This window comes from Perna viridis, chromosome 2, assembly GCF_037379345.1.
Source record: "Perna viridis isolate PV_CMFRI_1.1 ecotype Kerala chromosome 2, ASM3737934v1, whole genome shotgun sequence".
NCBI lineage: Eukaryota > Metazoa > Mollusca > Bivalvia > Mytilida > Mytilidae > Perna > Perna viridis.
The window spans coordinates 54,862,652-54,890,238 of record NC_142446.1 but is presented as its reverse complement, the minus strand read 5'-3'; the positions used below and the strand labels follow the sequence as shown (position 1 = coordinate 54,890,238).

Here is a 27,587-nt window from a genome sequence, read left to right as displayed (position 1 = left end):
ATAAAATTTCAGTTAAAAATCTTCATAAAATCTGGTCTCACTCCACATTCCTTTTCACTTGATCTAATAATAATTTTCAAATTACAATTTTTTGAAGGTTTCTTTCAATAGTTTTACTATCTTACTACAATCCATGGTGGATCCAATATACTTTTTCTCAGTGAAACAAGTACTGACAAAATGAAATCAACACTACACTGTAGATGGATAGGGAGTTGTGTCCCTTGTTTATTACTCACATGGGTAAGAAAAGTGATTGTGAGTTCAAAACCACCATGGCTCAATCTTTAGAGCCTATTCTTACATCTAAGTGTGACTTTGTCTCTCACCCCTGTTACCATGTGGAAAATCAACTAAGTATGACGATGAAACATTAATTTTCCCTCTTTATCTTCGAGACAAGGACACAAACTTCCATCTTCAAAGACACAATTGTACTAGTAATAACAATGTTCCCGATTCAATACTAATCCTTTATCGGAGTGGTCTGTTTGACATTTCACCATCTACTTTGCGCTTTAAAATTTGCCTAACACATCGTGATTATTTTGGAATTTATTGGAAAAGAACAAAAACGAAATGTGGATTTCCAGATCATCCAGCATCCAGTAAATGCAAGGCTGACAGAGGTGCATCAATACAGAGCTGCAAAGAATACTGGATATCAACAAGGGAAACTCTCTCTGTTGGGACAGGTATGACAAAATTTTAACAGCTGTTATTGGGTTTATAATGCATATACATTTTGTACATTTAGTAACTGTACAAAATGTATATGCATTATAATCCCAATAAATGATTTACAATGTATAATCTGATTTTGGCATTGTTATCCATATTCATATACAAATATTCTGCAAAGTCTTGCAACCTGGCCATACGTGTACACATTGCTTACACTTTTCAATATTGTGACATTATTTACTATTAATTATTAATTAATAATGCTTGTGCCATATGATATACACGTACATATAATAATTATATGTACATGTATATCATGTGAACTACATGTAACTACATGTATAAATTCCCTATTGTATAAATTAAAAAAAAAACATATCTGAATACTCAGACATAATTTTTGACATGACCAACTACATTGTATGATACATGTACTAAATATGAATAAAATTGCATATCTCCCATTAAATTTATTGAAAAATTATGGTTGTGCAATATATCAAACAGAACAATCTTACATGTACATGTTAATTTGAACTAAATCCATTTAGTGGTTTGAGAAGATTTATATCTAGGAAAAATTTCTATTGTATGAAAGATACATATACAGAAATGGCCTAAGAACCTAAATCCTACAAAACGATTTGAAACAAACTGGCATTTAAAAATGATTATTGTCAGTGATTGAGATTAGATAGGACCATGTGCTTTTTATCACATACCTGCTGAACATGTCCGATTGAAATCAAATTTTTTTACAAAGAATGTAAAAGACTGTCCCATTGAAATTCTGAAGATTATTTAAAATGGCTCATTCTCAGAAATTTTATCCCAACCACTGATTGTGTTTGAAAAAACTTGAACGAAATCTTAGCATAAACCGATTTATTGGACAACACAGCAAAATTTAACCCAGTTTTCAATAACACAAATGGTATTTGAACTCCATGAAAATAACCATTCTGCTTAGTAATAGCCAGCAGTGATATTACTTATGATTGTTACATACTCCATGTACCCAGGAATTGAAAATATCAAACATTTTTGCCCATGTGGCAAGGCACTTGTATGTATACATTTTTGTACCTGAACAATGTAGCCTTTAGAATACTTGTCAATATTTGCCCTGTACTGAAATATCCAATAACAACCTAATATCTGATAACCTGTTTACACATGTGATGACAGTCTAATTGAAATATCGATATGCTTTACATGTAAATGTTCATGTTGAAATATTGATATGCTTTACATATAAATGTTCATGTACACAATGTAATCTCATATGACAAAGTTTGAAATCTACATGTACATGTATTTTCATGACATTGATTTTTATTTTACAGGGATTTGCAAATTGTGCTCTGTCAAGCTAAGGGATGGAACAGGAAGAATCAACATCAGAGATGATATAGGTACATGTACACTATTGTCAATACAAATTTTACAATTGTTTTAATTTCTCCACCTTCCACAGTAGAGATGTTATGAGTGGAGTCACAGTGTCTCCACTCTCCACAGTGAAGTCATCATTTCAAAAATTGTGCGTAGTTCAACATTTTAATAAATGAACAGAAATAAAAAAAGGTATAAAAATGGAGCAATTTTAACCCAGTTTTTACTTAGGTGAAGTCACAGTGGAGAACACAAGTGACTTTACATGTCCATGTAATACAAATAGACTTTACATGTATATGGCTAAAAATAAGGTCATACTGGAAACGACAACAAGAAGAACATGAAGAAATACTTGTATACATGTGTAAGAAGAGTGGATTTGTCAATTCATGTATGTCAGACAATAGCCTAATTAGGATGAGAAGCTTCAGCCCTAGGTGATACCTATCATGCAACAAGATAATTCATATAAGTGTGCATTAAATTCAAGTTCCTGTTTGCCGTAGACTTGTTTTTTTAAAGATGGTTATCCTATACAACATATTTATAAAATGTTTCGCATTAATCTGCAACTAAACGTCAAAGCGTACTGATACACTGTATATGTACATTGTATATTGCATAAAACTTCATCCTGTCCAGCTTACATGTACCGTACAGTTACACAGTTATGAAAAATAATCAGCATAGTCACGTGTGAACAATTTTGATCCCCTCATGTTTAATGATATTGTATTTAATTTCAGACTTTGCTTGAAAAAACAGCATGACTTGAAAAATGAAGAGGTGAAAAACAAAGATTCACAAAGATCTGTAGAGTCAGGTATGTAATCAGTAGGTTTTGGAAGTTGTACTCTCAGAATTTAGATGACAGATCATGTAAAAATGCAAGTAGTCTGTCAGCATCCAGATAAAATTAGATCATTATGGCCTACATTTTACAGTTCAGTGACTTGGTTATGATTTACTCCAACTTAGCCATTTCTAAGTAACTACACATACTAAAGTAATGTAAACTTGTCCCATGCAGGTGAATCAATGGTTGTCTGTCAACATCCAAATAAAATTTGGTCATTGTGACCTACAAATTTTTATTTTGGCTTTGTTCACCTGGCCATAAGTCATGTGAGCTATAGCCATCTCTTGGTGTCTATCGTCGTTATTCGTCAAAAATGATGTGAAGATTTTTGATTCATTGAAAAACATTGTGGCTGTTACTAAAAATAAGACATAGGGAATAAACAGAAGTTTTTCTCATATATCTCCAAAATTGTTAGGTTTAACCAAACTCTTCCAGTTGCTGAATAGATCCTTATGATGAGTCCTACAAGTCTGCATTCGAACAAAGATGTCAGACGACTCCATGTTAGAGTTATTGCCCTTGAAATGCAAAAAATGACTTTTTTAGCAGTTTTCAACTAATATCTTGAAAAATATATTAGATAGAAAGAAACTTTTATTTGATGAAATGAGCTTTATGATATGTTCTACATGTATGTATTAAGTCTTCTTTTGAGTCAATATTGTTGAACAACTCCTTTTTAGAGTTATTGCCCTTTAAGACAAACATTGAACCAGGTGAGTGATTCAGGCTTATGGTGTAGCATATTGTTTCGCAACCACATATACTAGAATAATGTCCATTTTGTGTACTTTAAATTCAATAAATTATTTGATAAATTATAATTTACCAATAAAAAATGCATTTCTCTTTTCAGTGCCATCACAGGATTCAAGTCAAGATTAGTTACAGACTCAAATTTCACCTAGAGAGAAGCTTAATTTAGCAATGAAACAACTTAACAATAACTTTGAACCAATTGAATGTACTATATGAAATCCTTGGAGTGATTTGAGCAAATCAACCAAATGTGACTATATAAATAAAGGAATGAAATGCATTTCAGTTATTTTAAAGATATTAACACCTGGTCAAAAAGATGCATTATTGCAAAATATGATGAAAGACTGTAACACACCAGAAGAGGATATGAAAACAACAGATACTGTGATTTAGGCATATAATAATGTTACTGACAATAAAACCAAAACACAAATACTATCTGTTATTGCTAACTAGTACACAAAAGGGGAACTTCAAAGAATGATCCCTGGTTTATCTGTCCATAAAATTGATAGTGCTCGAGAACACGCTAGGATATCAGGAGCTGGATATGCGTGAAAAGTACCTAAGATTTACAGGAGGCAGTTAACTAATTGTCAAGTTCAGCATTTTATTGAATTAACCATGAACCCCATTTATTCTTCAATTGTTGGTTTTGGCCAAGCTGTGCTCAAGTTATCATCTGATGAGAAAATCAAAATGCCGAAAGTGATCAGAAACGTAATCAATGCAAGGATCATCAGTACCTATGACAAATATTGCAAGGAAGTAAGTTTCAAAGCAGGGCATCATTATTCAGAATACTCAAAGTATGTCGGGCATCCAAATTAAAAGCCCTCCAAGGACTTGACAATATAACTGCATCAGGGATATCTGCAATAGACTCTATGTTAAAAATGGTATCCAAGATGGAGGCTTTCGGATTGAGTGTACGGAAATCAAAGAGTTTATCTGACGTACTACATATCATTAATCAATTCCTGAAAAATGAATACAAGTCACATTGTGGTAATCATTGTACTAGTTTTGCATCTAGTGACCCCAGTAATGACAGTTTTTCAACCTGTTGTGACCATTCTCGTAATGATATTGCGCCAAATGTTCTATGGTCGACACAGTAGTTGATCTCATTAGACAGGAGGTCCTGAGATTACAAATTCCAGATACAATTCGTGATGAATTTGATTATGATTTGGACTCCGCAGAGTGTTGTATTCTTGATTGGAAAAAACACCTAAGAACAATCCACCAAGATCAAGCTAAGAAAGATATTTTGGAGAAGTTAACATGCAATCAAGCATTTATTATCATGACTTGAACTGGAATTGCAATGTTATATTCACATATTTGACAATGGAACACAGGGTTGGTTTTCTGTTGCAAACACACTTACAAATCTTCTTGAGCACTTAAAACAATGGAACACTAAATTGGAATATGCCTATCTAAAAAGTGACAACACTGCATGCTATCATTGTTCAAACCTACTGTATTCATCCAAGTTTATAACTACAAATTCCCAATTGGCATTCTTCAATTTAATTTTAGTGAGGCCCAAAGTGGAAAAGACTTATGTGGCAGTAAAACTGGATCTGCAAGACTGCGAGCCCATAAGTATGCAAATGAGGGTCGCAATATCATCAGTTCAAGAGACCTGGAGACTGCACTTGATAGCAATGGGGGTAAAAAAGGGCTTCAAGTATATGTTGCATCATCAGAACATTCTCAGGAACCAAACACAATAGTGAAGATTCAAGGAATTAGATCTCTTAGCAACTTCGTCTTTACAGAAAATGGTTTACCTGCAAGAAGGGCATAACAGATTGGGAAAGGCCAGGTCATTGCAAATACTTGTTTGGAAGTCCCCAGTTTGTCACTTGATAATGTTAACAGATTTCAGGTAAACACAAAAAAAATCAATAATTTACTTGATAAAAACAGAATTAGAATGGAAATGGGGAGTATGTCAAAATATAAGTACCAAACCCAAAAGATTAAAGTTAGTCAACAACATGTATGTATAGGTCATAATCTACATTCATGTATATACTTTCTCAAGCATATTGTCTGGTAAAACTACTAGACAAATTGCAAAAAACTTTAGTAGAATTGTCATTTGGGTATTATCTACAGAATCTGTTTAGGGTATCCTCTATAGAACATGTATGGGGATGTCATAAACATTGCTGCCATCATTGAAAATGGACCGTTGGGATAAATAGCAGATTTTTTCTAAGGAACCTATCATATTACACCAGCATTATGTTTCGTCTAATTTTGTAGCAATCTTGTGAGAAGAAAAAGTGGCTACATGAAGCAATTTTGTTTATCTTCAATTTTTTTAGATATTAGAGCCATATCCAAAGGATCAACCCATCAGTGGAAAATTTTCTTGTAGTCAACGGGTCATGGTGACAGAGAGTGACCAACAAGATGATGTAGATCAACATGATCAACATGAGGAGGTAATGCAGCAAGATTCCTCTGATCAGACTAATTACTGTTGTCCTGAGCCATCATGTAAAAGAACATCTGTGAGATCTTATAATCTTGACAGGCATTTGGCTATTAGTAATCATGTTTATGATGATGAAAAACATTCAGGTCTTGACATGGCTACCAAAATTTATTTTGAGCGATCAGAATCGTTGAAGACCTACCAAGGGAACTGTATGATGCTTCAAGGTCTGAAACAAATAGTGATAGGTCTTGTGTGATGAAAAATGGATGGGCTTTAAAGATAAGATATCTTGTTAAACATTTCTCATAAAAAGTGAAATAATATTTATTTTCTATTTGTTTGTCATCTGAACAGACAGGTAGTTGACCAGATTATGTTGGGTTGTCAGAAGAGCTTCATAAAGTCTCCAACAAAAGTGGTGAAAAGCTACTTGAAAAGAGTGAATGGCTTACTCCATCACAAATTAGAGGATGTTTTGCAAATTTCTTATCAAAGGATAAACACCCTGAAATACAACCTAAACAAAAGAAACAGAAGACTGGTTTAGAATTTCAAGAGGTTATACGAGAAGTTATCGGATAAACACCCTGAAATACAACCTAAACAAAAGAAACAGAAGACTGGTTTAGAATTTCAAGAGGTTATACGAGAAGTTATCGGATAAACACTCTGAAATACAACCTAAACAAAAGAAACAGAAGACTGGTTTAGAATTTCAAGAGGTTATACCTCAGGATGATGAGAAGTTATTGGAGGTTGTAAGCTTGTTAGAGACAAACAGTTTTAATGCTCACCTATCTGTTGTCGTCAACAATGTTTTGTCAGAGGTCAATTTGTAATTTGTATGACAATTTGTAAGTACAATGTACCTTCGCAAAATTTGAGATGTATAAAATAACCATGATTATCTTACATATTTATGAAAATTTCAACTCATCCTTTGATGGATTTTGCAATGGTTTTCACATCAACATGTACGAATGATTTATTAAAAAGGGAGGTAATCCACATTGTAGATTTACATTTACATGTATCATGTTTAAATGTATTAGTGAAACTCATTAAACACCCATAAAAAATAGAATGTGTACAATAATAGTTCTACAAGAAGTTGATAATATTTTCTTCATATTTGACACTTTTATATTCATGATATTAGTCTTATGTAAACTAGATGGATATGTCTTCAGTGGTGTTTACAGTGTTTTAATTCTTGTTAGATAGCTCACTTCATAACATATTTTCTGATAAAGTATGAGCAGTTTTTTAAGGCTATGACCTAAAATGCTGGAAGTTGTTTTATTATCCCTTGCTACAAAGTGTTCGAGGATATTTTACAGGTTTTTATTTCAAGATTGCTTTCAGTCTTTGATATTTGGTGCATTTATGCTGCATTGTGAAAACCTGCATACTTGCTTTTTTGTTTTGTTTATAAACAATATATACCATTATGCTTCTCAGAAGCCACTTCATGGATTGTTTTGATATTACTACACTTAACCAGTTGGTGGTACATGTATATTGCAATCACCATGTCCTTCCATCATTTCGTCAATTTTTCCCTCCATTTGGCTGATTTTAGACAAAATTTTCGTGGCTTGTACTGAATTGATTTATTCCAAAATTTCCTTTAAATAGTGATTTTTGTTACTCTACTTTATCAACTTTCTGTTATTTTTAACTTTTCACATCTCAGCTGCCATTATATGGATTGATTTCATAATTGGTATGCAGCTTAGTATCGGTGAAAAAATATGTTGTTAGTGAATTTGGATGCTATTCATTATCAACCTCCTCTTTAGCAGGTACAGGAATGTGTTAGGGTATAAAATGTAGTTAGCATGTACATGTGCAACCCCATGTTTCGTATTGTTATGTGATGTAGTACTATGCATACTTCACTTTCTTTTTCATACATTAATATGCCTTGCTGCTTTTTTTTTTTTTTTGGAAAAATCCTTTTTATTGTTGAAGATACACTATAATTGAAATGATGTGCATTATGTATGTAGAATATCTTGTGTCTTGCAAGCAATTGTTTTAATAAATGTTACTTTTGTTAAGTTATTTTTAAGTTAGTTCTTGTATCCTTTTACATTTTATAGTCAGCTCTAGTTATAAGAATAAATGGAAGAAAATTGCCACTACTATGGAAAATCAAGCTCATGAGCAGTCACAATGATGTTTTTTTTTAAATTTTATACACTGCCACAGGTACAATGTACAATGTAGTGACCTTGTCTGCTCTGTTGTTTCCAGCTGATTTTTTGAAAATGATCAATGATTTTTGAAAGAAGAAAAGCTTTTTAAGTTTGTAAAATATTACTACAAAGCCCGAATTCAATTTTTAGCAAAATTAATCAAACCTGTAATTTTTTTAGTTTTGAACACTTTAGTCATCCCCCTTTTTTATCGATATATGGGGGGGGTATCACTTAATGTTCCATTTATGCCATTTTTCTATCTATAAGTTGAAGAATTTCAAACACACCAGAACACATGTCATATAATAGGGTGCAACCAAATAGCAAATCTGAACAGAAAAAAAGGTACAACCAGATATCACTAACTTGTATGCATTTTGACCTTGAAATAAAAGCTCAAGGTCATTAGAATTTTCTGAATAGGAAATATTTACATAGAAAATCCTAATTGGAATAAGAAAGATACACTTTCTTGTCAACATTGAATAGAAATTCAATCTATGAACTGATTACACACAAAATCAATACAAAAATGTACCGTGGTTTCGTCACTAAATGGACATATTTGGATGCTGCAAAAAATATACATTTGATTGGAATCCGCGATTGAAAGTTTGAAGAATACAAATATAAACTTTGAATGGTGTAAAACTGCAAAATATGTTGCAAAAAAATGTCCTGCCTTAGAAGATGTGGGTTTTTGAAGGCAACCATTCAAAAAATGCAAAATTTACCATATTTTTTCTGAAACTTGGCATATTGCCAATTTTCAATAAAAACACTTATTTTTCTGATGAACCTCATTTAGATAAGCCTAATAATAGAAACACACAATCTTGTATCATTTACATCAATATAGGCTTATAAAATGGAAACAAAAAAATGTTACTTTTTGCCGTTCATTTTAGCACTGAACCCCAAAATACAGGATGTAAAAATAGAAATGAGTGTTACTAAAAATAGCAACATTTTAAAATCTAAATATATGTTAAAATCATATCTCCATACTATTCTCTTGGAGATACATGCTCAATTGGAACAATATCTTTAACCTTGCTTCCTGACCATTTTGCATGATTTTCTCTGAGACACACACTTAATACCCTGCCACACAAAGTGGTTAGGTATTTTGTGTTACCTTACCTTAAGTTGGTTTGTTAGTCCCTCCATCCGTCCGCCCCCTGAGGGTTTCCGGATGATAACTAGAGAAGAAATCAATGATTTTTTGTTTGAAACTTTGCACAGTTGATTTGTACCATTAAATACAAACACTTGTAAGATGAGTTTTCAGAAAAATGCAAAACGCTGTTTTTGAGTCAAACCATTTTGAACATTTTGCCATCCCCCTTTGTTTCATCATTAAATGGCAGGGTTTTATTTAATGTTCCATTAATGCCCTATTTTTAAGATATCTTTTTAGACCATTATAACAAAAGTTGACTTAAAAAATATTGATTTTATTTTGCACTTTATCTTCTTTGATGAAGTATTGCCGTATTAGACAGACAAATTCATATTCGAGACATCACTTATACTTGGTTCCTTAGTTTCTATAGCAACGGAGAAGGTGACAATTTAATTTATCTTAAAGTTGACAAGCATTAAAAAGAAGAGGTGTTGATGGTTCATATTGATAATGTATGTTATGTTGATAGGCCACTGTTGACCATTTAAAATTTATTTCAGGAATATTGGTGTGCCTCAGTCATTCAGTTAGTCTCCCTAATGTACACTTGCCAGGTAAGAACATTATTTTTTGTTGTAAAGAGACTGTACATGTAGAAACCAGGCAGATCCTATGATATGGATGGCACAGGGTAAATTTTATCCCACCAATATTTTTGTTCTGAAGAAATGTTAAACTCATAATGGTGACAGGAAGAGCAGGGATCTTTCTGTATTTAAAAGTCAATGACTCAGAATATACATTCCAAAATTCTTAACAAATTAACTAATATATGAACAGATCAATGAGTTATTTCCCAATATTTGAAATTTTGTACTGCTTTCTATGCATTTCATTTCATTCTTGTCATTTCTGTAAATTACAAATAACATTAGAATAAAATGAGTTCTTGAGCTCAAATGGATGAAAATATTTTGAAAACTAAATTTTGCATTTGGGACCTCCTGCCTGGTCTTCTATTGACACACTCTTAAAATGTATTATTTTGTGTTTGAAAAAAGCTATTAGTTTTATACCTTAAGTGTTTTAATTCTTTCATTCTGAATATTTGTTTATATACTTGAGGAATTTCCAGTTTGCTCTCCCAGCAAGTAATATGGTGAACTTTGGGGTATACAGTTGGTCTTCCAATGATGAAATGTCTTACGTAGTTGGCTAGACATTTTACTTTTTATCCTTCATTCCAAGTTTGATAGAAAATTTTTAATTTCTTTGTCAGTGGTCCAGTAAACTATCCAAGGAACTATATACGATTGACATTTAATCAAGGGAAAACCATTTTTATTCTATGACAGTCATCACGCAATTTATTTTTGATGCGCTGGACCAAATGACAATTTTATACTATCTTGTTTATATGTTCAACTAAAAAACAGGACCGAAGGAAAAAACACCGGACATCGTCTTCGATCTGACGAATTTTCCTCATGACTGCTATGATTGAGTATATTATAATGGTACTTGCTTTAATATAAATTTGAAAACTGTTGCTATGTTTTCATTAATGCAAAAAAATAAGAATGGCTTGTAAAATTCACATTATGGAACTGGGCATTATTTCACAAAGCTTATGTAAGGCTTATGTACACATAAGTCCCATTGGTTGATTAAGAAGTTATGTGTACATAAATCTTATGAGTACTTTGTGAAATGATGCCTTGGTATTTTAACTGAAATTTTAATTTTCTCAATAAAGCAAACAAATTGTGTTTTGGTCTTGTAGAATATTGAATACATGTACATGTAAAAAGTACTGCACTTACAGTACATGAAATTTAATACATGTAAAACCATTCAACAATGTAATCATTGTCTGTCATTTGAAGCAGCAATTTTGTGACATGTAGTTTTATTGGAAGTTAAGATTTTTTGAATGAATGTGGGGTTTTTTTTACATTTGAAAATATTTAATGGTGGTTGTATCAAAACACTCTAAGTCCTTGAGGGTTGAACCCAACAAACAATGGCACATTCACAGTTTCTCTTCAAGTAGAACCACTAGTGTGGCTTTGGAGTAGGGGAGATCATGAATTTGATCCCTATTCAAGACTTTTGAATTGGTAGTACTGCTGCACAAAGTAGGCATTTTTGGGTGGAAAAGTAATGACTGGATGTGCTGAAGTCAAAATAATGTGTCGGAGTTGGTTGGCATGCCTACCTTTGGCTGTTTCTTCTGTGAGCTAGCATATAAAGATCTGGTTCAGTGTGTCAGACTAGTAAAAAGCAGGATCTGTTTGTTTGGTCAATTACCGTTTTCTCATCCTGAAATGCACGAAATATCTGCCATCGAATGATAAACCATAATGGATCATTCAATCAAACAACTCAGTATTACAGTATACAGTAATAAGATCACCTTGTTTTTTTTTTTATTAAAGACCTTAGAGATCTTGAAACCATCATTAAACCTGGATAGTGAAGATGAAAGTACATTTGATGAAGATGATGCTGAGGATGACTTGATGATTCCTAATTGTATGTTTTGTGAAGAAGGAAACGTTAATTCAACATCAAACTCTCTGACCGGATTGTTCGGGAAGACACTTAAAGTTAGGGAAGGCACTAATGAGGATTCTAATCAGATATTGAAAGACATTAGCCCTAAGAGTAGTGAAATGGAATATATTGTTGGGCTATCACTTGAAGAGAAAAAGATAGATCATTTCAGGTAATATCTCAGATTATTACACATAGTATTTGGAACATAATGAAAAAAAAGATAGAGAAAACTCTATTATTTCATGAAGTATTTGGAACATAATGAAAAAATGATAGAGAAAACTCTCTGTAATCACCATGTTAAATATAATTGTCACTATTATACCTTACTTATTAGAAAGGGATCTGTATTATCATTATACACCTACTCATTAGAGTGGGAATATTGCAATCAATTTGTCCATCTGTTGAATGAATGAATGAATGAATACTTCATTGCATCAGCAAAACAATGGTACAGCAATTAACACAAAATACATATATGACAAACATGACAGAGAACAAACAATGTGTAGTATGATATGAATGAATTATATCTAGATACAGTGCAAATATGAAATAAGCTTAAAAAAAATTGAGCCCTTAGTTTCCAAGCCTCATTTGAGGTAATGACATTGTTTTTTTTTTTTTTTGTTAAACTGCATGATCTTGCTTGTAACAAATGATTAAGTTTATAAGTATTAGGCCACGAACAATAATATTTAGGTAAAAAAAATGACATCTCAATGACTTAAATGTAGGACAGGTCAAAATGAAATGATATTCTATGCAATTCATATGACAGTTATAGATTCTATTATATCTAGGAGTATTGTTGTCATGACTACCAGTTTCAATAAACTTTTATAGCTTCTATTAAAGGGAATGTATAGATATTTGGTATATTGCTTTTACATGTTGACTTGTACCGTGTCTCTCCTTTCCTGGTGTGACTGAAATGGTTAAGTGGGGATATTTTTAGCACAACACAGCCTGCAACATCTTCTTTATTTTTTTTTTTTTTATTAACCATGTGAAAAGTATGCTGCACCATACTTGAGATAATGTAGGAATAAGAGTCGAAGATACAAATAAGTTTTTCAAGTTAACTAATAAATTCAAATTCTATTTAAGGAGATAGACCAAGAGTAAGAGACACAACCCTTACAAATCATAGGAACGTTTGTATTCACCATTTTACAGCAATCTAATGCAAGCATCAAATTAACTTGGACTGATTTCATTCTATTTCAAAGGAAAGCTTGAAAGGCTTTGGTGAAATTGAGTATGATACAAATATATCACTGATTTAAAGAATAATGTCCCTTAACCTAGGTCTACCTTCTTAATTTACTGAAGATAATGTCCTGAGTTTGTTTCAGTATGAACAGCCGAAATTACCAAAAAACAAATTATGCTCTTCAATAAGAGTTGGTGATCAACTGTCAAGTTGACTTGAGAGGGTTTTAACATCCTTGACTACCCGACTTTTTCGGTCTGTTATGGTTAATTGGGCTTTCAACTTACAAATATAAACAAATGTAAAATGAAAAAGGTTTATTATGAATAAATACATGTCTAATATATCAATCATGTGGACACTAGTTATACTCTATCTGTTATCATTTAAGGAGGTAGACCTACGGTAAGGGATTCAATTCTTATAAATCATTGGAACGTTTGTATTCAGCATTTTACATCTCATTTAAGCATCAAAGTAACATGGACTGATTTCATTCTGTTTCAAATGATAGGCTTTGTTGAAATTTAATATGATACAAACATATCACTGATTTCAAGAGTTATTTCCCTTACTCTTGGTCTACCTCCTTTATGTAAAACAATAATGTTTTATTTATTTGTAGGTCACTGCTTCTTAAGTTCACTTCAAACTTTATCGATGACTGTTTTGGGTTCTTAGTTCATGATTTGAAAGTAAGTAATAAGGAAATTTGTTTTATTGAAATAAGATATCAGTTGAACATTTTGTAGTTGGTGATTCTAGTTATGTTACTGTATAAATAATTTCAAAGGCCAAATCATATATCAATCATGGTTGTTAATTTTAATTTGTTTAGAAAAATGTGTCTCTCTTATGAGACAAGATTATTCATTTTATACCCCTCGTAAACTTTTTTTTGGGGGGGGGATGGGGTGTGTGGGGATATATAGGAATCACCCTATTTGTCTGTCTGTCCATTTGCCCACATGTCTTGTAAACCCAACTCCTAAACCGCACAAGGGATTTAGATGTATTTTTATAAGAAGGTTGGGTATCATATGTAGATGTGCATGAAAGAATATAAGTTTTGTCAGAGAACTACAAAAAAAGATAATCCAAATTAAGGGTTTTATCAGTGCTTTCATTAAGAGCCGGTATCCAGTACTTTTACCCGGCTATGTTAGCGTCTGGTACCGGTGGAATAAAATAAAAGCAAAAAAAATCATGAGGAAAAATCTAGTAAAAGGATATCCAAGATCATTCCATCTGTAGGATATGTCTCCAAAATCTACTACTAAGGGAGTTTTAACGTCCTTGACTACCCTGTCGGGTCTCGCAAAGACAGTCTTCATAATCGTGATCTCTAGTGTTTATTATTGTTTATATGGGTGTCTTTGTCCAGGTCGTTTCGGAATCTAATTGGTAAAGCACGATTTAACGTACAGTGTCCATTTATAGAAAACATGGGGTGACTTAACAATGTCAAAGCAATCACCGATTATTTTGTGCTGAACAGAAAGCTAAACACAAGTGAAGATTCTATGAAAATGTGTCAGAAAATGCCGTTTGTATTTGGAATGCCCCATACCCGTCATTTTTCCAGATATTTGTTGTGATTTATGTAGAGGAGTGCAGGAATTTTTAGTGTTGAGAATGAGTCAACACGTGAAACAAACTTTTACAGAATATGATTTAATGGACCATTGTAATCAACGGGGAGGGAGAGTTTTGGTAAAAATATTCTAGCAACACTAAATTTGAAAAGAACATGTCTGGCCTTTGCTCACAAGAATATAAAAAATATTGGATTCGAGATTCAACATTGCTATAGATAATAATAGAAAATAAATACATTGTAATGTTTAAAAAATTCTGTCTGTCTGTCTGTCTGTCTAAAAGTCAACCAGACTAAAACAGCCAGCCTTGTTGTTTTTCAGAAGCAAAGAATTTCTTATCAGACTATGATTTATAGACCAACATTTCACAATAAGACACTATTGCTGCTCGGACGTTAAACCCCAACAAACAAACAAACAATAAGACACATGCAATTACACTACATGTCACAGTAATAATTAGGCAATAAACAACAATAAAGTTTTATAATGAAAATAATTTAACCAGCACTAGGAACTACCACATGTTATGGAATTTCATTTAATAAATGTTTAGTTTTGTTCCTATGCTTTTATTTGCATGTGTTAATGTTCAGATTTTGGAACAAGTAAATAAAAGCCTAAGAACAAAATATGACATTTATCAAAATTTCAAATAAAATGGCATAGTATTAAACAGTCAACAAAGTTTATCAGCATTAGTCTAGAAATGGATCTGGTGGGAATCATGGGGAGCTCCTGGATTTCAGGGTTTTGAGACTAAATCAGTTATGATTCATCATATATCTTGATTTCAAATTAATATACTTTAAACAAAATTGAAGCAAATATTGCAGACTTAATCCCATATTTTCAAGTCAAAATTTAATACTCAGAAAGGCTAACATCCAGGAGGCAGGACCCAGACCCCTTGCCAGATTTATTTGGTACCTCCTACTTTCAGTAAAGTACCTCCTGCCGAAAAATTAATGAAACCCCTGTTTTATATGTTAAAACCTTGCTAGTCGAACTCTTTCAAAACCACTGTAGAGATTTTGATTAAATTTTTTATAAGAAGGTTGGATGTCATGTGTAGATGTGAAAGAGTAGTAGATTATTCAATATTTTTTCAATGAGATGAGCGTGAGAAACTCCCGCAAGTTGTAAAAATATTTAATAATCTGTTTATCGCTGTTTTGCTGAGTTGTAAGGTATAAGTTTTCTTTTTTTTTTCACTTTTCTTGACCTAAATATGTAAGTTTTATAAGCACTGCAAAATTTCCTTTCGGGACTATTTTTCAGCGATGTGCTACGAAACATCACATATGTCGTGCAGCTGTGATACACATTTTTTTTTTTTTAAAAACTATGAAGATTGCATTTAAAATTTGTTAAATAATTTTGGGATTTATTCATTCTAATTCGGTAAGTTAATGTACGTAATCATTTTCCATTGTAGACTAGAAAATATTGCCACAAATTAGCCATTATTTCATACGCAGTAAACAAAGAGACGGTTATTTGGGTCATCAAATATTCCTACATTGTTGCTTGTATGTTACGCAAGGACATCGAAACTAGTGATAATTTTCATTCCCACTTTACTAGTCATCCCTTAAGTTGACACAAATTTCAATTTTTTTATGTTTTAGAATGTGTTGCTGTCTGACATGAAGGAATACCTAGATGATACTTACTTCCTCTGGGCTATGGCATTTTTCTTAAAAATAGCCAGGAAAGAGAATCTACCATTTAAAGTTATCAGGTAATTATTCCTGTCTTTGCCTTCACATATCTAAAATTTGATTTCTTGAGAAGTAACTTGCAATGATGGAAGCTTTAAAATCAACAAAGACTCCTAATTGATTAGTAGTATATGGTTATAACTGTTTAAAGTTTATTTTCACATAATATAAATTGATTCAGGGGTCCTTTTTGGTATTAGATCTATGAGATGATGGACGAAATTTTTTATCCAATCAGAAAGCACCTTACTTCTGAAATTAAATTATCTTAAGTATGAATTGATAAATATTTGAAGAATGTTCAAAAGCACAGAAATGAAAATCACACTGTATTTCTTCTATTGTATCCTTAAGTCATTAAAAAAATCTTCACTGCTCATGTTCAGCCATTTTTGTAAGATTTTTGAACTCCTCTAGTTTTATCCATTTCTTACATTAATAATTTTTGTCCAATGATCCGAACTTTTCTTTTCATAATTTCATATTATGCACCTTAAAATATGTTGTTTTGAGAAGTTTAAAAAAAAAATTATTTCTTCTGTATTTTAATAGATGAAATCTACTAATTCTAAACCTGCAGAAAATTAAGTGAAATACTTTTCCTGCCAAAATTTCTAATGCTTATATCTCAAAAACGAGCACTCTGACCCATCATTTTTTTCTTTTAATATCGTTCTAGCATAAAAGGTCTTAAAATATTTCACAACCTTTTGAAATTATTTGTTATTCTTAATAACAGCAGCGAACATCCTTAAAAAATATTGTATGAGGAATGATTTTTTATCAGATGTTTTGGCATAAGGATTTTGAAAATTGCTATATCATATGGCCATCAACCATTGTTTATTACAGGTTGGTGATGACCTCAGATTTGTTTGGGTTCCTGATTTATGAAGGAGTGGTTTTATCAGAACAGTTGCTAATTGCCCACAAGAAAAAACATGATCCAGCTAAATGTGCCAGGAGGTTGGTAAAATAGTTTCAGGAGGTAGACCTAGGCTAAGGGACATAAATCTTGAAATCAGTAATGTGTTTGTATCATATTCAATATCACCAAAGCCTATCAAGCTTTCATTTGAAACAGAAGGAAATCAGTTCAAGTTACTTTGATGCTTACACGAGATTTTTGTAAAATGTTGAATACAATGTTCCAGTGATGTATAAGAGTTGTGTCCCTTACCTTAGGTCTACCTCTTTAAATGGAAAAGAATAAGTAGTGTTCTACTAGAAAACCTAAGTAATTAACCAACATCGCTGATTTCTAATTATAAGCCTTGCTACGCAGGAGGTATATAGATATAACATGGTCAGTCCATTCATTCTCTTTTCGTCCATCCATAGTTTTTTATTACAGTTTTCTCGGTATATTTTGACAGAAGCTTGTAATAAGTATATCATATGGTAGGATTTGATTTAAATTTTGAGCAACATGAACAATGCATATGTATATTGACTTGAGAATTTTTGATAGCAGGGACCATGTGTAACAGATGAGACATATCTCTGTGATAACAATTTATTCATAATTCTAAATATTACATTAATTTTTAACTGTAAAAAAATGCTCTTTTTATTGTCTATTTGCAGGTTGCACTTGACTATAAATGCTTTAAATGAGAGTTTAAGGACATTGTCCAAGTACTCCTCAGATGAACATTTAGATGATTATGACAAGGAATACTTAGTTGGTCTTCAAAGTAAGATTTAGTATAAATTCTTTGTGTTCGAAAGTTGAATATAGATATCTCTGATTCTAAGCTGGTGATTAATAATGTATGTGACTTTTTAACCAACAGGCAGTGATACAATTTCTGCAGGAGTTTTCCCACCATTTTACATTTTCCAAGTCTACAGATTACATGGGTGAAACCGATTCTCCTGAAGCCTATTCTTGATTTGAATATGTTCTCCACTCTCTAATGCTTACATGTTGAAAATCTAAATTTTACAACTTGATTGGAGATATAATTAAAAATGAAGAAATTTCTATGTGTCTATTGATCTTCATATTTATATAAAATTTATTTTCTTGATGAATCGATGAAATCTTTTAAGATCTTTCATGGCAAAACAAGATAAGCAGAAAAATAATGATGGGTCAGTGTTCTCATTTTTTAAGCATTACAAGCATTAGAAATTTTGGCAGGAAAGGATTTCTCTTGATAAGTTTTGTCTTAGAAGGTTTTATCTAATAAAAACCCAGAAGGAAGAATAAGGATTTCAAAAAAATTTCCAGAATGACAATTTAAGGCGTGATTAATGAAATTATGATAAAGAAAAATTGTGATCACAGGGCAAAAAATAATAATGCAGTGAAGTGGATACAGACAGAGAACTCTGGAAATCTGACAAAAATGACTAAACATGAGCAGCAAAAACTTTGTGGTTGTGATATCCAAAGTTTATTGCCTTTATAAGTTTTACATATCCAACCATTTTATCAAGGAAATTATATGCATTTAGAAGTAAATAATACACATAAAAACATCATACTAAACAAATCAATATACTTATTTAGTAAGTGTCTGTCTCTGTAAAAATCGGGCAGTAGGTGAAACATGGTATGAAAAAAACCATCATTTTGGTAGTGTAATTTGACTATTTGCACCTTCAGAATCAAGAAATAGACAAGATTTTCTATATCATGCTGGACCTTTGAGTTACAATTTCATGAAAATGAATTGAAAATGAACATTTCAATGGCAGATAACTGTTAAAAACCTCATTTTTTGAACATTTTATGGAAACATTTCTGAGTGAATCCAGTGATGCAGAGAACAAATAATGGTCTTTTCAGATAAAGAAAACATCCTTGAGTGAAATCATATTGTCAGATTGGTGGGATTTTGATATGCATGTTTCTGATTTTTCCAATTTTGCCTGATTCTTACTAATACTTAACTTATGTTCTGATACTCATTCAACAATCACCTAAGTTAAAAAATCATAACTGGCTGTTCATTATAAATTAGTGCTGTAGTTAGACTTATCTCATGACTTACAAAACGTACAAAAATTCCATTTCTTTATTTTTTTTATTATTTCCTAAAATTAGGCCAAAACAAAAATGTATGTGTGTTTACTTTACCCTGTTGAAAATAATAGGGTTGGTAGGTCAATAGAACACTTGTTGTTTTCAAATTGAAATTATGGTGTCCATGAAATATATCCACAAACTTTGTCACTGAATGGGGCTGTTGCACTTGTCTTTTGCTTTTGATTGGTCCATTCTTTGAAAATTAGAGATAAGACACTTGACTGGGCCTGAAACCCAGACTCCCAGGTGGCAATGTTTGTTTGAATTGGTAATAGACAAAACCAGATGAAGACAGAGCAAAATTTCCGGATTTTTCATTTTCCGTCGATTTTTCCAATAAAAATGTTTTAGGTCACACATATTTTTGCCTTAATACAAAGATAACATATTGACTCGCATAGAATTCTTCAGTGAAAAATAGTACCATCTAATGCGGATATTTAATTGTATTTTTCAGAGGACCTTGCTAATGTTTCAGACCTAAGGATGGTGTTCATTCTCCTTATACGACAGTTCGAGTCTAAAGATAATAATTTGTGTTTTCTTGAGGATTTAATCATTACAAACCATAAATTTTTAGAACTTGTTGATTTATGGGACAAAAATGGATGGATTACAAATAGCTTTAACATGTTAGACCATATCAAACTGTAAGTTTTTGGATTGGCTTTTATGTATGAAGAAGTTGATTTTTCTGGTGTACATGTTTCTGTCCATCTATTTCCTCTGTCTGTCTCCATGTAGGTTACACTGGCAGATCCATGGGATTCCTAGTGTTGGTAACCCACCCCACCATTTGTGTTGGAAAATTTTAACAGGCATAAGATCAGGGACATTCTTGAAAAGTTCTTCTGTTATATCAAGGTCAACTGGGGTCAAAATGTGCAAGATCAGGGACATTGCAGTACAAGCTTAGGGAATAGAAACTTGCTTAAACTGCTACAAAGAACTTTAAAATGATGCATATACATGTATTTAAGAAGATTTCAGATATTTTTATAATTGGAGACCTATATCCACTTATCTGTTACTGTTCTTGTAGCCTTCAAATCCCATATCCTTTCTTTGTCTAGTATAAAACTGTAAACCAGTTTCCACTGGACTTGACATTTATTGCAATGGAGATGTTTGTCTATCGGATCTGGGTCATTTATATTTGTCACTCCTTTTCCCACGTTCCTGATATTGAATTGAATCTTTGGTGTTAATTGTTTTTTTCACACATTCCTCCTAAACTGCTAATGATACATTCAGGATTTCCATATGAGTCCATTTATTGTGTTAAATCAAAGCAAGTTTTCAAAGACAAATGTAGTAAAAACATTGTGTACTATACATGGCAAATATGTTGTCGTACCAGCAGACAAAGCCCAAAACAACATTGTTTTTGTCTGCAAAACATATTACATCCATTGTTTATTATCAGAGGTAGACGTAGAAAATAATAGCATTGATAAGATCTATACTGCCACTACACTCTCAAAAGAACAAATAGTGGATAACCATAAATCTGTTCTATCCTCTTGTCTCTCCACCAAAGATGGTGATTGGGATTTACCGTCTATGTACTGGATTCCTAAACTCTGCAAGAATCCGTACAAACAATGTTACATAGCTGGATCTGCAAAATGTATCACCAAACCTCTTTCCGAACTTTTAACTTCTATACTCACAGCTGTCAAAAATGGTCTCCAGTCATACCACAACACTTAATATTCCCTTAGTGGTATTAATTAAATGTGAATCCTGAAAAATTCAAAAGATCTTCTCGAAACCCTCAATTGAAGATTGTTATCAGAATATAAAAACATTAAATCCTATGATTTTTCAACACTTTATACTTCTATTCCCCTTACTCAGTAATAATTCCGACTCAAAAACATTGTACATTGTTGTTTCTCAAAAAAAGATGGTACACCTTGATACAAATATATAGTTCTTGGTAGGGATTCCTCATACTTTGTCAAAAATAATTTCAAATCTGACATATTCCATATATACAAAAGAAGATGTTTTCAAAATGCTTGAATTTTTTATCGACAACATATTTAAAGGTCTAGGATTCAGGTATATATAATTTCAAAAGTTCTTGGTCAGAAATTGTGGGCCATAGACCGCATACTACCACTAATTTGAACCCATGTCATGCCTAAATTTCTCAATGGACTTTGATCCAATCGATACCAAAGGTTGCTACCACGAATCTCGGACAAGATAAAATATTTGTGAATATTGTTATATGTCAAGGATGCCTTTTTTACCCTATCAGTGCATGCTCCCAGTTTTTAGTGGAGTCCGAGTTGCTCATTTCCTTTTGTTACATTCTATGTATGATTTTAGTTACTCTATGTTCTTTGTTGTGTATGTCTGTTTTATCAAAGACTGAAATGGGGCTGGGGGAGGAACACTGTTTTTTTTTTTTTTTTTTTTTCAATTTAACACTGTTGTTTAGTAGTGAAGTATTTTGTGCCAATTTTTTTTTTTGAAAGTCAGTCTAATGCAAAGAATTGTTTGACCTTTTAAAAATGCAACGGAAATGTGGTTGCATAAGACCAGTGGCCATTGGTCATTGAGGCTGTTTCAGAGAGAAACTACTGTATCATAAACTGCACCGACACATTTATTTGTCTCACAATTATTGTAGATCACACAAGTCATAGTCTATATCTTTGTAGGTATGGAACAAGAAATATAATGGGATTATATGGAACATTATTAGAAAACTTTGAAACCAACAGTTCCCAAGTGAATAAATGTATATTTACAATGATGCATCATGTAGCTGGAGACTGTCAAAAACCTGAAATTCTCATGCAGATGCACATCATTCAGGCTTTAATGGAAGTGGATGGAACCAAGAATCATTTAACAAAGGTGGGTTGTAAATTACTGAATTGCAGTGGTGTTTTATCACTATTCTTCAGATTTAGATGTACAATGTATTCTATAGTGGCAAATCAGGAAATTCTGAAAGGTGAGCCAACTTCAGTGATATCCAGCCTTTCTATATAATCAGACTTTTTGAGATGGTTGAATGTTTCGAAGTTTTTAGAGTAAGAATTACTACTTTTGTTTTTACAGTCAGATGAAGTATAAGTAATCAACAACTTAATTACTTGTAAATTATTTTTAAAATAAGATTGAATGATATTTGTGTGGACAATTGGTTTCATGCATAGATTACTGTCAAAGTACTATTATTCGTAGGTTACTAATTTTCGTGGTTTTCGTTGGTAGACCAAACCACGAAATTTGGTTCCCAAAGAAAAGAAGATTCCCATCGATATGTATCCCGAAAAACCTCATAACCACGAAATCAAGAATCCACGAACTTGTGTTTCCTCTGTAATCCACGAAAATTGGTATCCACAAATTAAAGAACATTCACAGTATTATTTTTTACAGCAAAATTAATCAAGTATGAAGGACCAAATCTTCCTATTAACCTTACTTTATAACTTCAGGATTTTACTTGATTTTGTTATGTTTACAATAAACATTTTTATACAGGTGTTAATTTTTCTATAATCTTAGACTATTCTAAATATCTGATCAAAAACATATCTGTATAAATGTTACCTAAAAAATATAGGGAAGTTTTTGCTGTGAAGTAATATGTTTTATTAATGTTCGAATATTAGCACAAATATGATCAAAACTGCCAATACAAGATAAAATACAAAAGTGCACTAATACGGGATTTAGCCATACAATACATCATATTGAACTGGTTAAAATCCATATTGGCCTAGCATGTTGGACTAGTTAATCAATAAAGGTATGGAAAACCTTGCGCAATAATACTGTAGTATTGGACGGACAAATCAATTTGCTAAATTAGATATATATGTGATGAGTTCAAGGATATCAGTAGTTCAATGTTCAAATTTAATTATGATTAAGTCTTCACTAATACTAAGTAGAACAGAAAATTCTCAAAATTTTACGTCCACTTATGCAGGATCTAGATATAACTGATTTTCACCCATTAAAATGAGAGATCTTATTCAAGTTAAGAGGGAACTGTTGATTTTTATTTGTTTACAGGAAATGAATGACCTTACTGAATTCTTGTTGAACAGATTTGCCAACTTAGCTAAAAATAATCCTTACGCAGCTGCTATGGAACTCTATGGGATTTCTGAGGAGGACAGGTAAATTATCACTAACTTTATTTTTATACCTCACTTATCTTGTCCGTCTTTGCATTGGTCATGATGTCTTGTCTAAATTATGTCACAATTATTTCAACTTCAAATGGATGGATCGACTTCAAATTTGGTTTGAGGCTTTATATAGATGGGGCATATGTTGTAAGCAGGTTTGGTTACTGTCTGATTTCAAATTACTATACAAGTGGGGTATACTTAGCTTGATAACATCTGCAACTTCATGTTGCTATGGACAATAATTAATCTTCCGATGTAAACAAAGTGGGTAGTGTGGTTAACTCATTTCTTGCAAATATTAACCCAACTTCACTTGATGGTATCATAATTTACTACAGTAAACCTTGTCTAAACTGAACCCTAAATAATATAAACACTTGTCTAAACCAGACACTTTTTTAAGTCCCTTTATTTCAGTTAAGTTGTATTTTGAACCTTGGTATACAAAACATTTGTCCAAATCTCGATAGTGGTTGGGTTTATACAGTATACGAATTGACTTGATTATGTTGAAATTTTGACTAAATCATTTCATTTATTCAATTATGGCATATAAGATTAATAGGATAATTGAATGGAAAGAGTGAATAACCAAAATATCATCAAGATGTAACGAGTTTGCAGAGCTTTTTCCTCGTACCACTTAAATCTTCAAGCGCTCTTGCCATGAGTGATCACATATTTAGCAATACTATTGTACCCCACTAAGAAGTAATGACAGGTAAGGTGCGCTACAACTAATTATCAAAGAAAAGGCGGGCACAAAGTAAGAATGCAATTTAATTAGCAATGAAGTTTCCTGGTCCAGTGTTAATATTGACCCCTGTATGTAAGCCAGAGAACTAAATGGATAAAGTTATTATCTTGATGTCATAGTCTATGTATTGTGTTTGCAGTAGCAGAAATATTGTTATATGAATTAAGGCATGAAATTATCTGGTTTTTGTCAAATGTATTGGCATGGGTCTTCTTCAAAATTTAATTGGCCTTAAGCATAACAAATTTGGCTTCATTCTACTGCTCTCACAGAAGTATGGAGTGTGTAAGTTTAACTGAATATTAAAATATGATTGTAACTACATGTACATATTCATCAGTATGTATTTGCATACAATTCTGTATAATTTTCAGTACTAGATCATTGGTTTATTCTAGTTCTGAAGAAAATGTAACCAGTACCACTTCAAATGACTCAGCTGAAATTGAGGATCTGTTATTTACATGGTACACTGAGCTTCAGAGTGAAGTCGAAATAGTTGATAAAATGGTGGATAGATTTGCTGAAGTTGGGATCACAGTCACTGAAAAAGAGGTGTGCTATGTTCATTGTATCATACATTTTCCTCTTTTTATGCTACAGAAGTTGTGGGGTACATACATGTTATGTGATACCTGCCAAAATGTCACTGATGGTTTCCAGATGATAACTTTAGAAGATATTAAAGGATCTTTTCCAAACTTTATATAGTTATTGAGTATCACAAAATACTGATCAAGTTCAAATTTCAGATTTTAACAATTATTTTACACAAAAATTATGGCCATTTTTCACCCCCTCCCTCCAAAACTTTTGCAAACATGGCAGGGTATCATTTGATGACCCATTAGATCATTAGATGATGCCCTAGTTGGACAGTGCTGGATCTTAATACCAAGTAGAAAGTGGTGGATTGATTTTAAAGATAATGATCCCAACCGTTAATTAATTAGGGGGAAAAAAACATGCATCAAATAAAACTACTTTAAATACCTATTTCTTAATTTAATTTTTCAGAGAAGTGAAAGGTTTCTTTCTGATTTTGGAGATTATTGCCTTGACCATATGAAATTCAACTAAGTGCTTAATATTGTGCAAAGGGGAATAACTCAATATTTACATTGCATAATTTGTTTGACAGTATAGTTAGACTTGATCAGTTCAGTGGGGTTTCTTTTGTAATGGGAGAGCATGATTTGACTCACAAAATTATACTCTGCCAGCAAGGATTGAACCCTAGATTGCTCAGTGATAAGCCAGTGACAAACTGAATCCTTTAGCCAAGTCAATTAAGTGGCTATTTAAATCGCACTACCTTCTAGAATACAGGTAGGCTGTCCTGCCACATGTCCCGCCCAGCTTAAGAGTCTTCATACCATGAATGACTCCAACTCGGACTGCAAGCTGATAAAATGTTCAGTATTTCAATATCTATTTTTTGGTGCAAATTTTGGAAAAATCTGTCAATACTTTTTGGAGTTATTGCCTTTGAAAGTGCAATTTTTTTATGTTTTTAGCAGATTGATAACTAATGTAATTAAAAAAATATATATATGTTAAAATATGTAAAGATTTATGATTGGTGGAAATTTGGAAACAAAATTGTTGATAGCAATTTTAATTTTTTTTTTTTTTTGCACTTTTAGCATGTTATTCAGTTAACATTAGTAGAATGATGCTTATTGTTCAAATGTTCAGAATCATGATAAATATCATCTGTACTAATTTGGTCTAAGATGTTCGACCACTTTTAGGTTTTGCAAGTGTTCAACTTTTTAAAACTATTAAACCAGGTGAGCGATTCAGGCTCTTGAGAACCTCTTGTTATAATATCAGAAAAAAAGTACACATGTATTGATATCATAAACTGTAGCATTTTATATATACTGCTTTTATATTCATGAAAACTTGTTAATAAATTTATGTATTATAATTTACAATAGGTTTGGTCCAGATTACATACAAGTGGACTGATATCAGAAGCAGAATACTTGGAAAACAAGGTAAATTTTCGTAGAAATTTAAAATGGACATAAAACTTAAATTATTGCAGTGGGTGAATCTTTGAAATTAACAACATCAGTGGTTTGTTTTTTTATGAATTAAAGGAGGGTTTCTTTGATTGAATAGATGTATGAATTTTTAGCCGTAACCAATCAATCAATACATGTGGAAAAACAACAACAAATGCATATAAATCCAAAACAGTAAATACATCCTGTATCTACATTTGCAGACTAATAGTTTCTCCGAATTTATTCTCTCCATATTACGATAAGCAAATTTGTATTGGATCTTTTTACCGATTCTATTATGCCATTCTTTTTCATATATTACTCCGTTCTAAGAAGTTGCTGAGTGATAGTGAAAAGGACATGAAAGGATTGTGTAGCAATGAAGAGAAGGATGTTGTCAAATGGTGTGTAGATGCCCTCAAGCAGAAGAAACAAGAGGAGAATATCAAATTGTTGCAGTCCCTGTTGTGTGAAACTGCCTATGTTAAACTTGGTAAGACAACCAGGCATGTCAAATCTCATATGCTGTTTTAATTTTTGCAGTATTCTATTTTTGAGGTGGACAGAAAGGCATGAGAAATAGTACCTGCAAAATTGATTTTATTCTCTAAAAAGCTGATCATTTTTTTGAAACTGTGAAAATAGATGCCCAGGAATATGTTCACTTGACAGAATCTGCAGAAATTAGCAATTTTGAAAAGTAATACATTAACAACAGTTGTAGTCGTTGGTTCTCGTTGATCTTTGAAAATTTTAGGTCAGAAAATAGTTATTTTCTTAAACTTAGTACTTATTGCTTTTTTCTATAATAAATATTAAATTATTTTTAGTGTTTTGACCACTTTGATTCTATTCAGAAACTTATGCTGTGTAAAACATTTTATCACAGTCCAAATTTAGGACAATATCAAGTTTAAAGGTTGTATCTGTAATAGCCCTAATTGATCAGAGTTTTCATGCATTTTATCATTTATCTTTTAACAGATTATAAGTTATGATTATTAATACATGT

At 32.0% G+C, this 27,587-nt stretch overlaps 2 protein-coding genes across 4 annotated transcripts in view; both read left to right on the top strand.

The window, feature by feature from the left end:
• Positions 1-27,587, top strand: part of LOC148626096 (protein timeless-like) — a 69,550-nt gene that overhangs the window by 31,223 nt on the left and 10,740 nt on the right. For all 3 annotated transcript variants that reach the window (XM_088569732.1, XM_088569734.1, XM_088569733.1), the window contains 12 exons: positions 10,058-10,111; positions 11,936-12,225; positions 13,901-13,970; positions 16,505-16,617; positions 17,450-17,563; positions 18,185-18,294; positions 20,092-20,284; positions 22,310-22,508; positions 23,682-23,788; positions 24,959-25,115; positions 26,504-26,563; positions 26,909-27,068. In XM_088569732.1, coding sequence (XP_088425858.1) covers positions 10,058-10,111; positions 11,936-12,225; positions 13,901-13,970; positions 16,505-16,617; positions 17,450-17,563; positions 18,185-18,294; positions 20,092-20,284; positions 22,310-22,508; positions 23,682-23,788; positions 24,959-25,115; positions 26,504-26,563; positions 26,909-27,068 — 1,627 coding nt within the window. The remainder of the gene's footprint in view (positions 1-10,057; positions 10,112-11,935; positions 12,226-13,900; positions 13,971-16,504; positions 16,618-17,449; positions 17,564-18,184; positions 18,295-20,091; positions 20,285-22,309; positions 22,509-23,681; positions 23,789-24,958; positions 25,116-26,503; positions 26,564-26,908; positions 27,069-27,587) is intronic.
• LOC148626097 (uncharacterized) lies at positions 276-10,047 on the top strand. Its single transcript, XM_088571266.1, has 7 exons — positions 276-357; positions 594-695; positions 2,031-2,099; positions 2,829-2,905; positions 3,801-4,474; positions 5,255-5,606; positions 6,052-10,047. The coding sequence occupies exons 1-4, from the start codon at positions 276-278 to the stop codon at positions 2,837-2,839; spliced, it is 264 nt and encodes an 87-aa protein (XP_088427392.1). The 3' UTR covers positions 2,840-2,905; positions 3,801-4,474; positions 5,255-5,606; positions 6,052-10,047.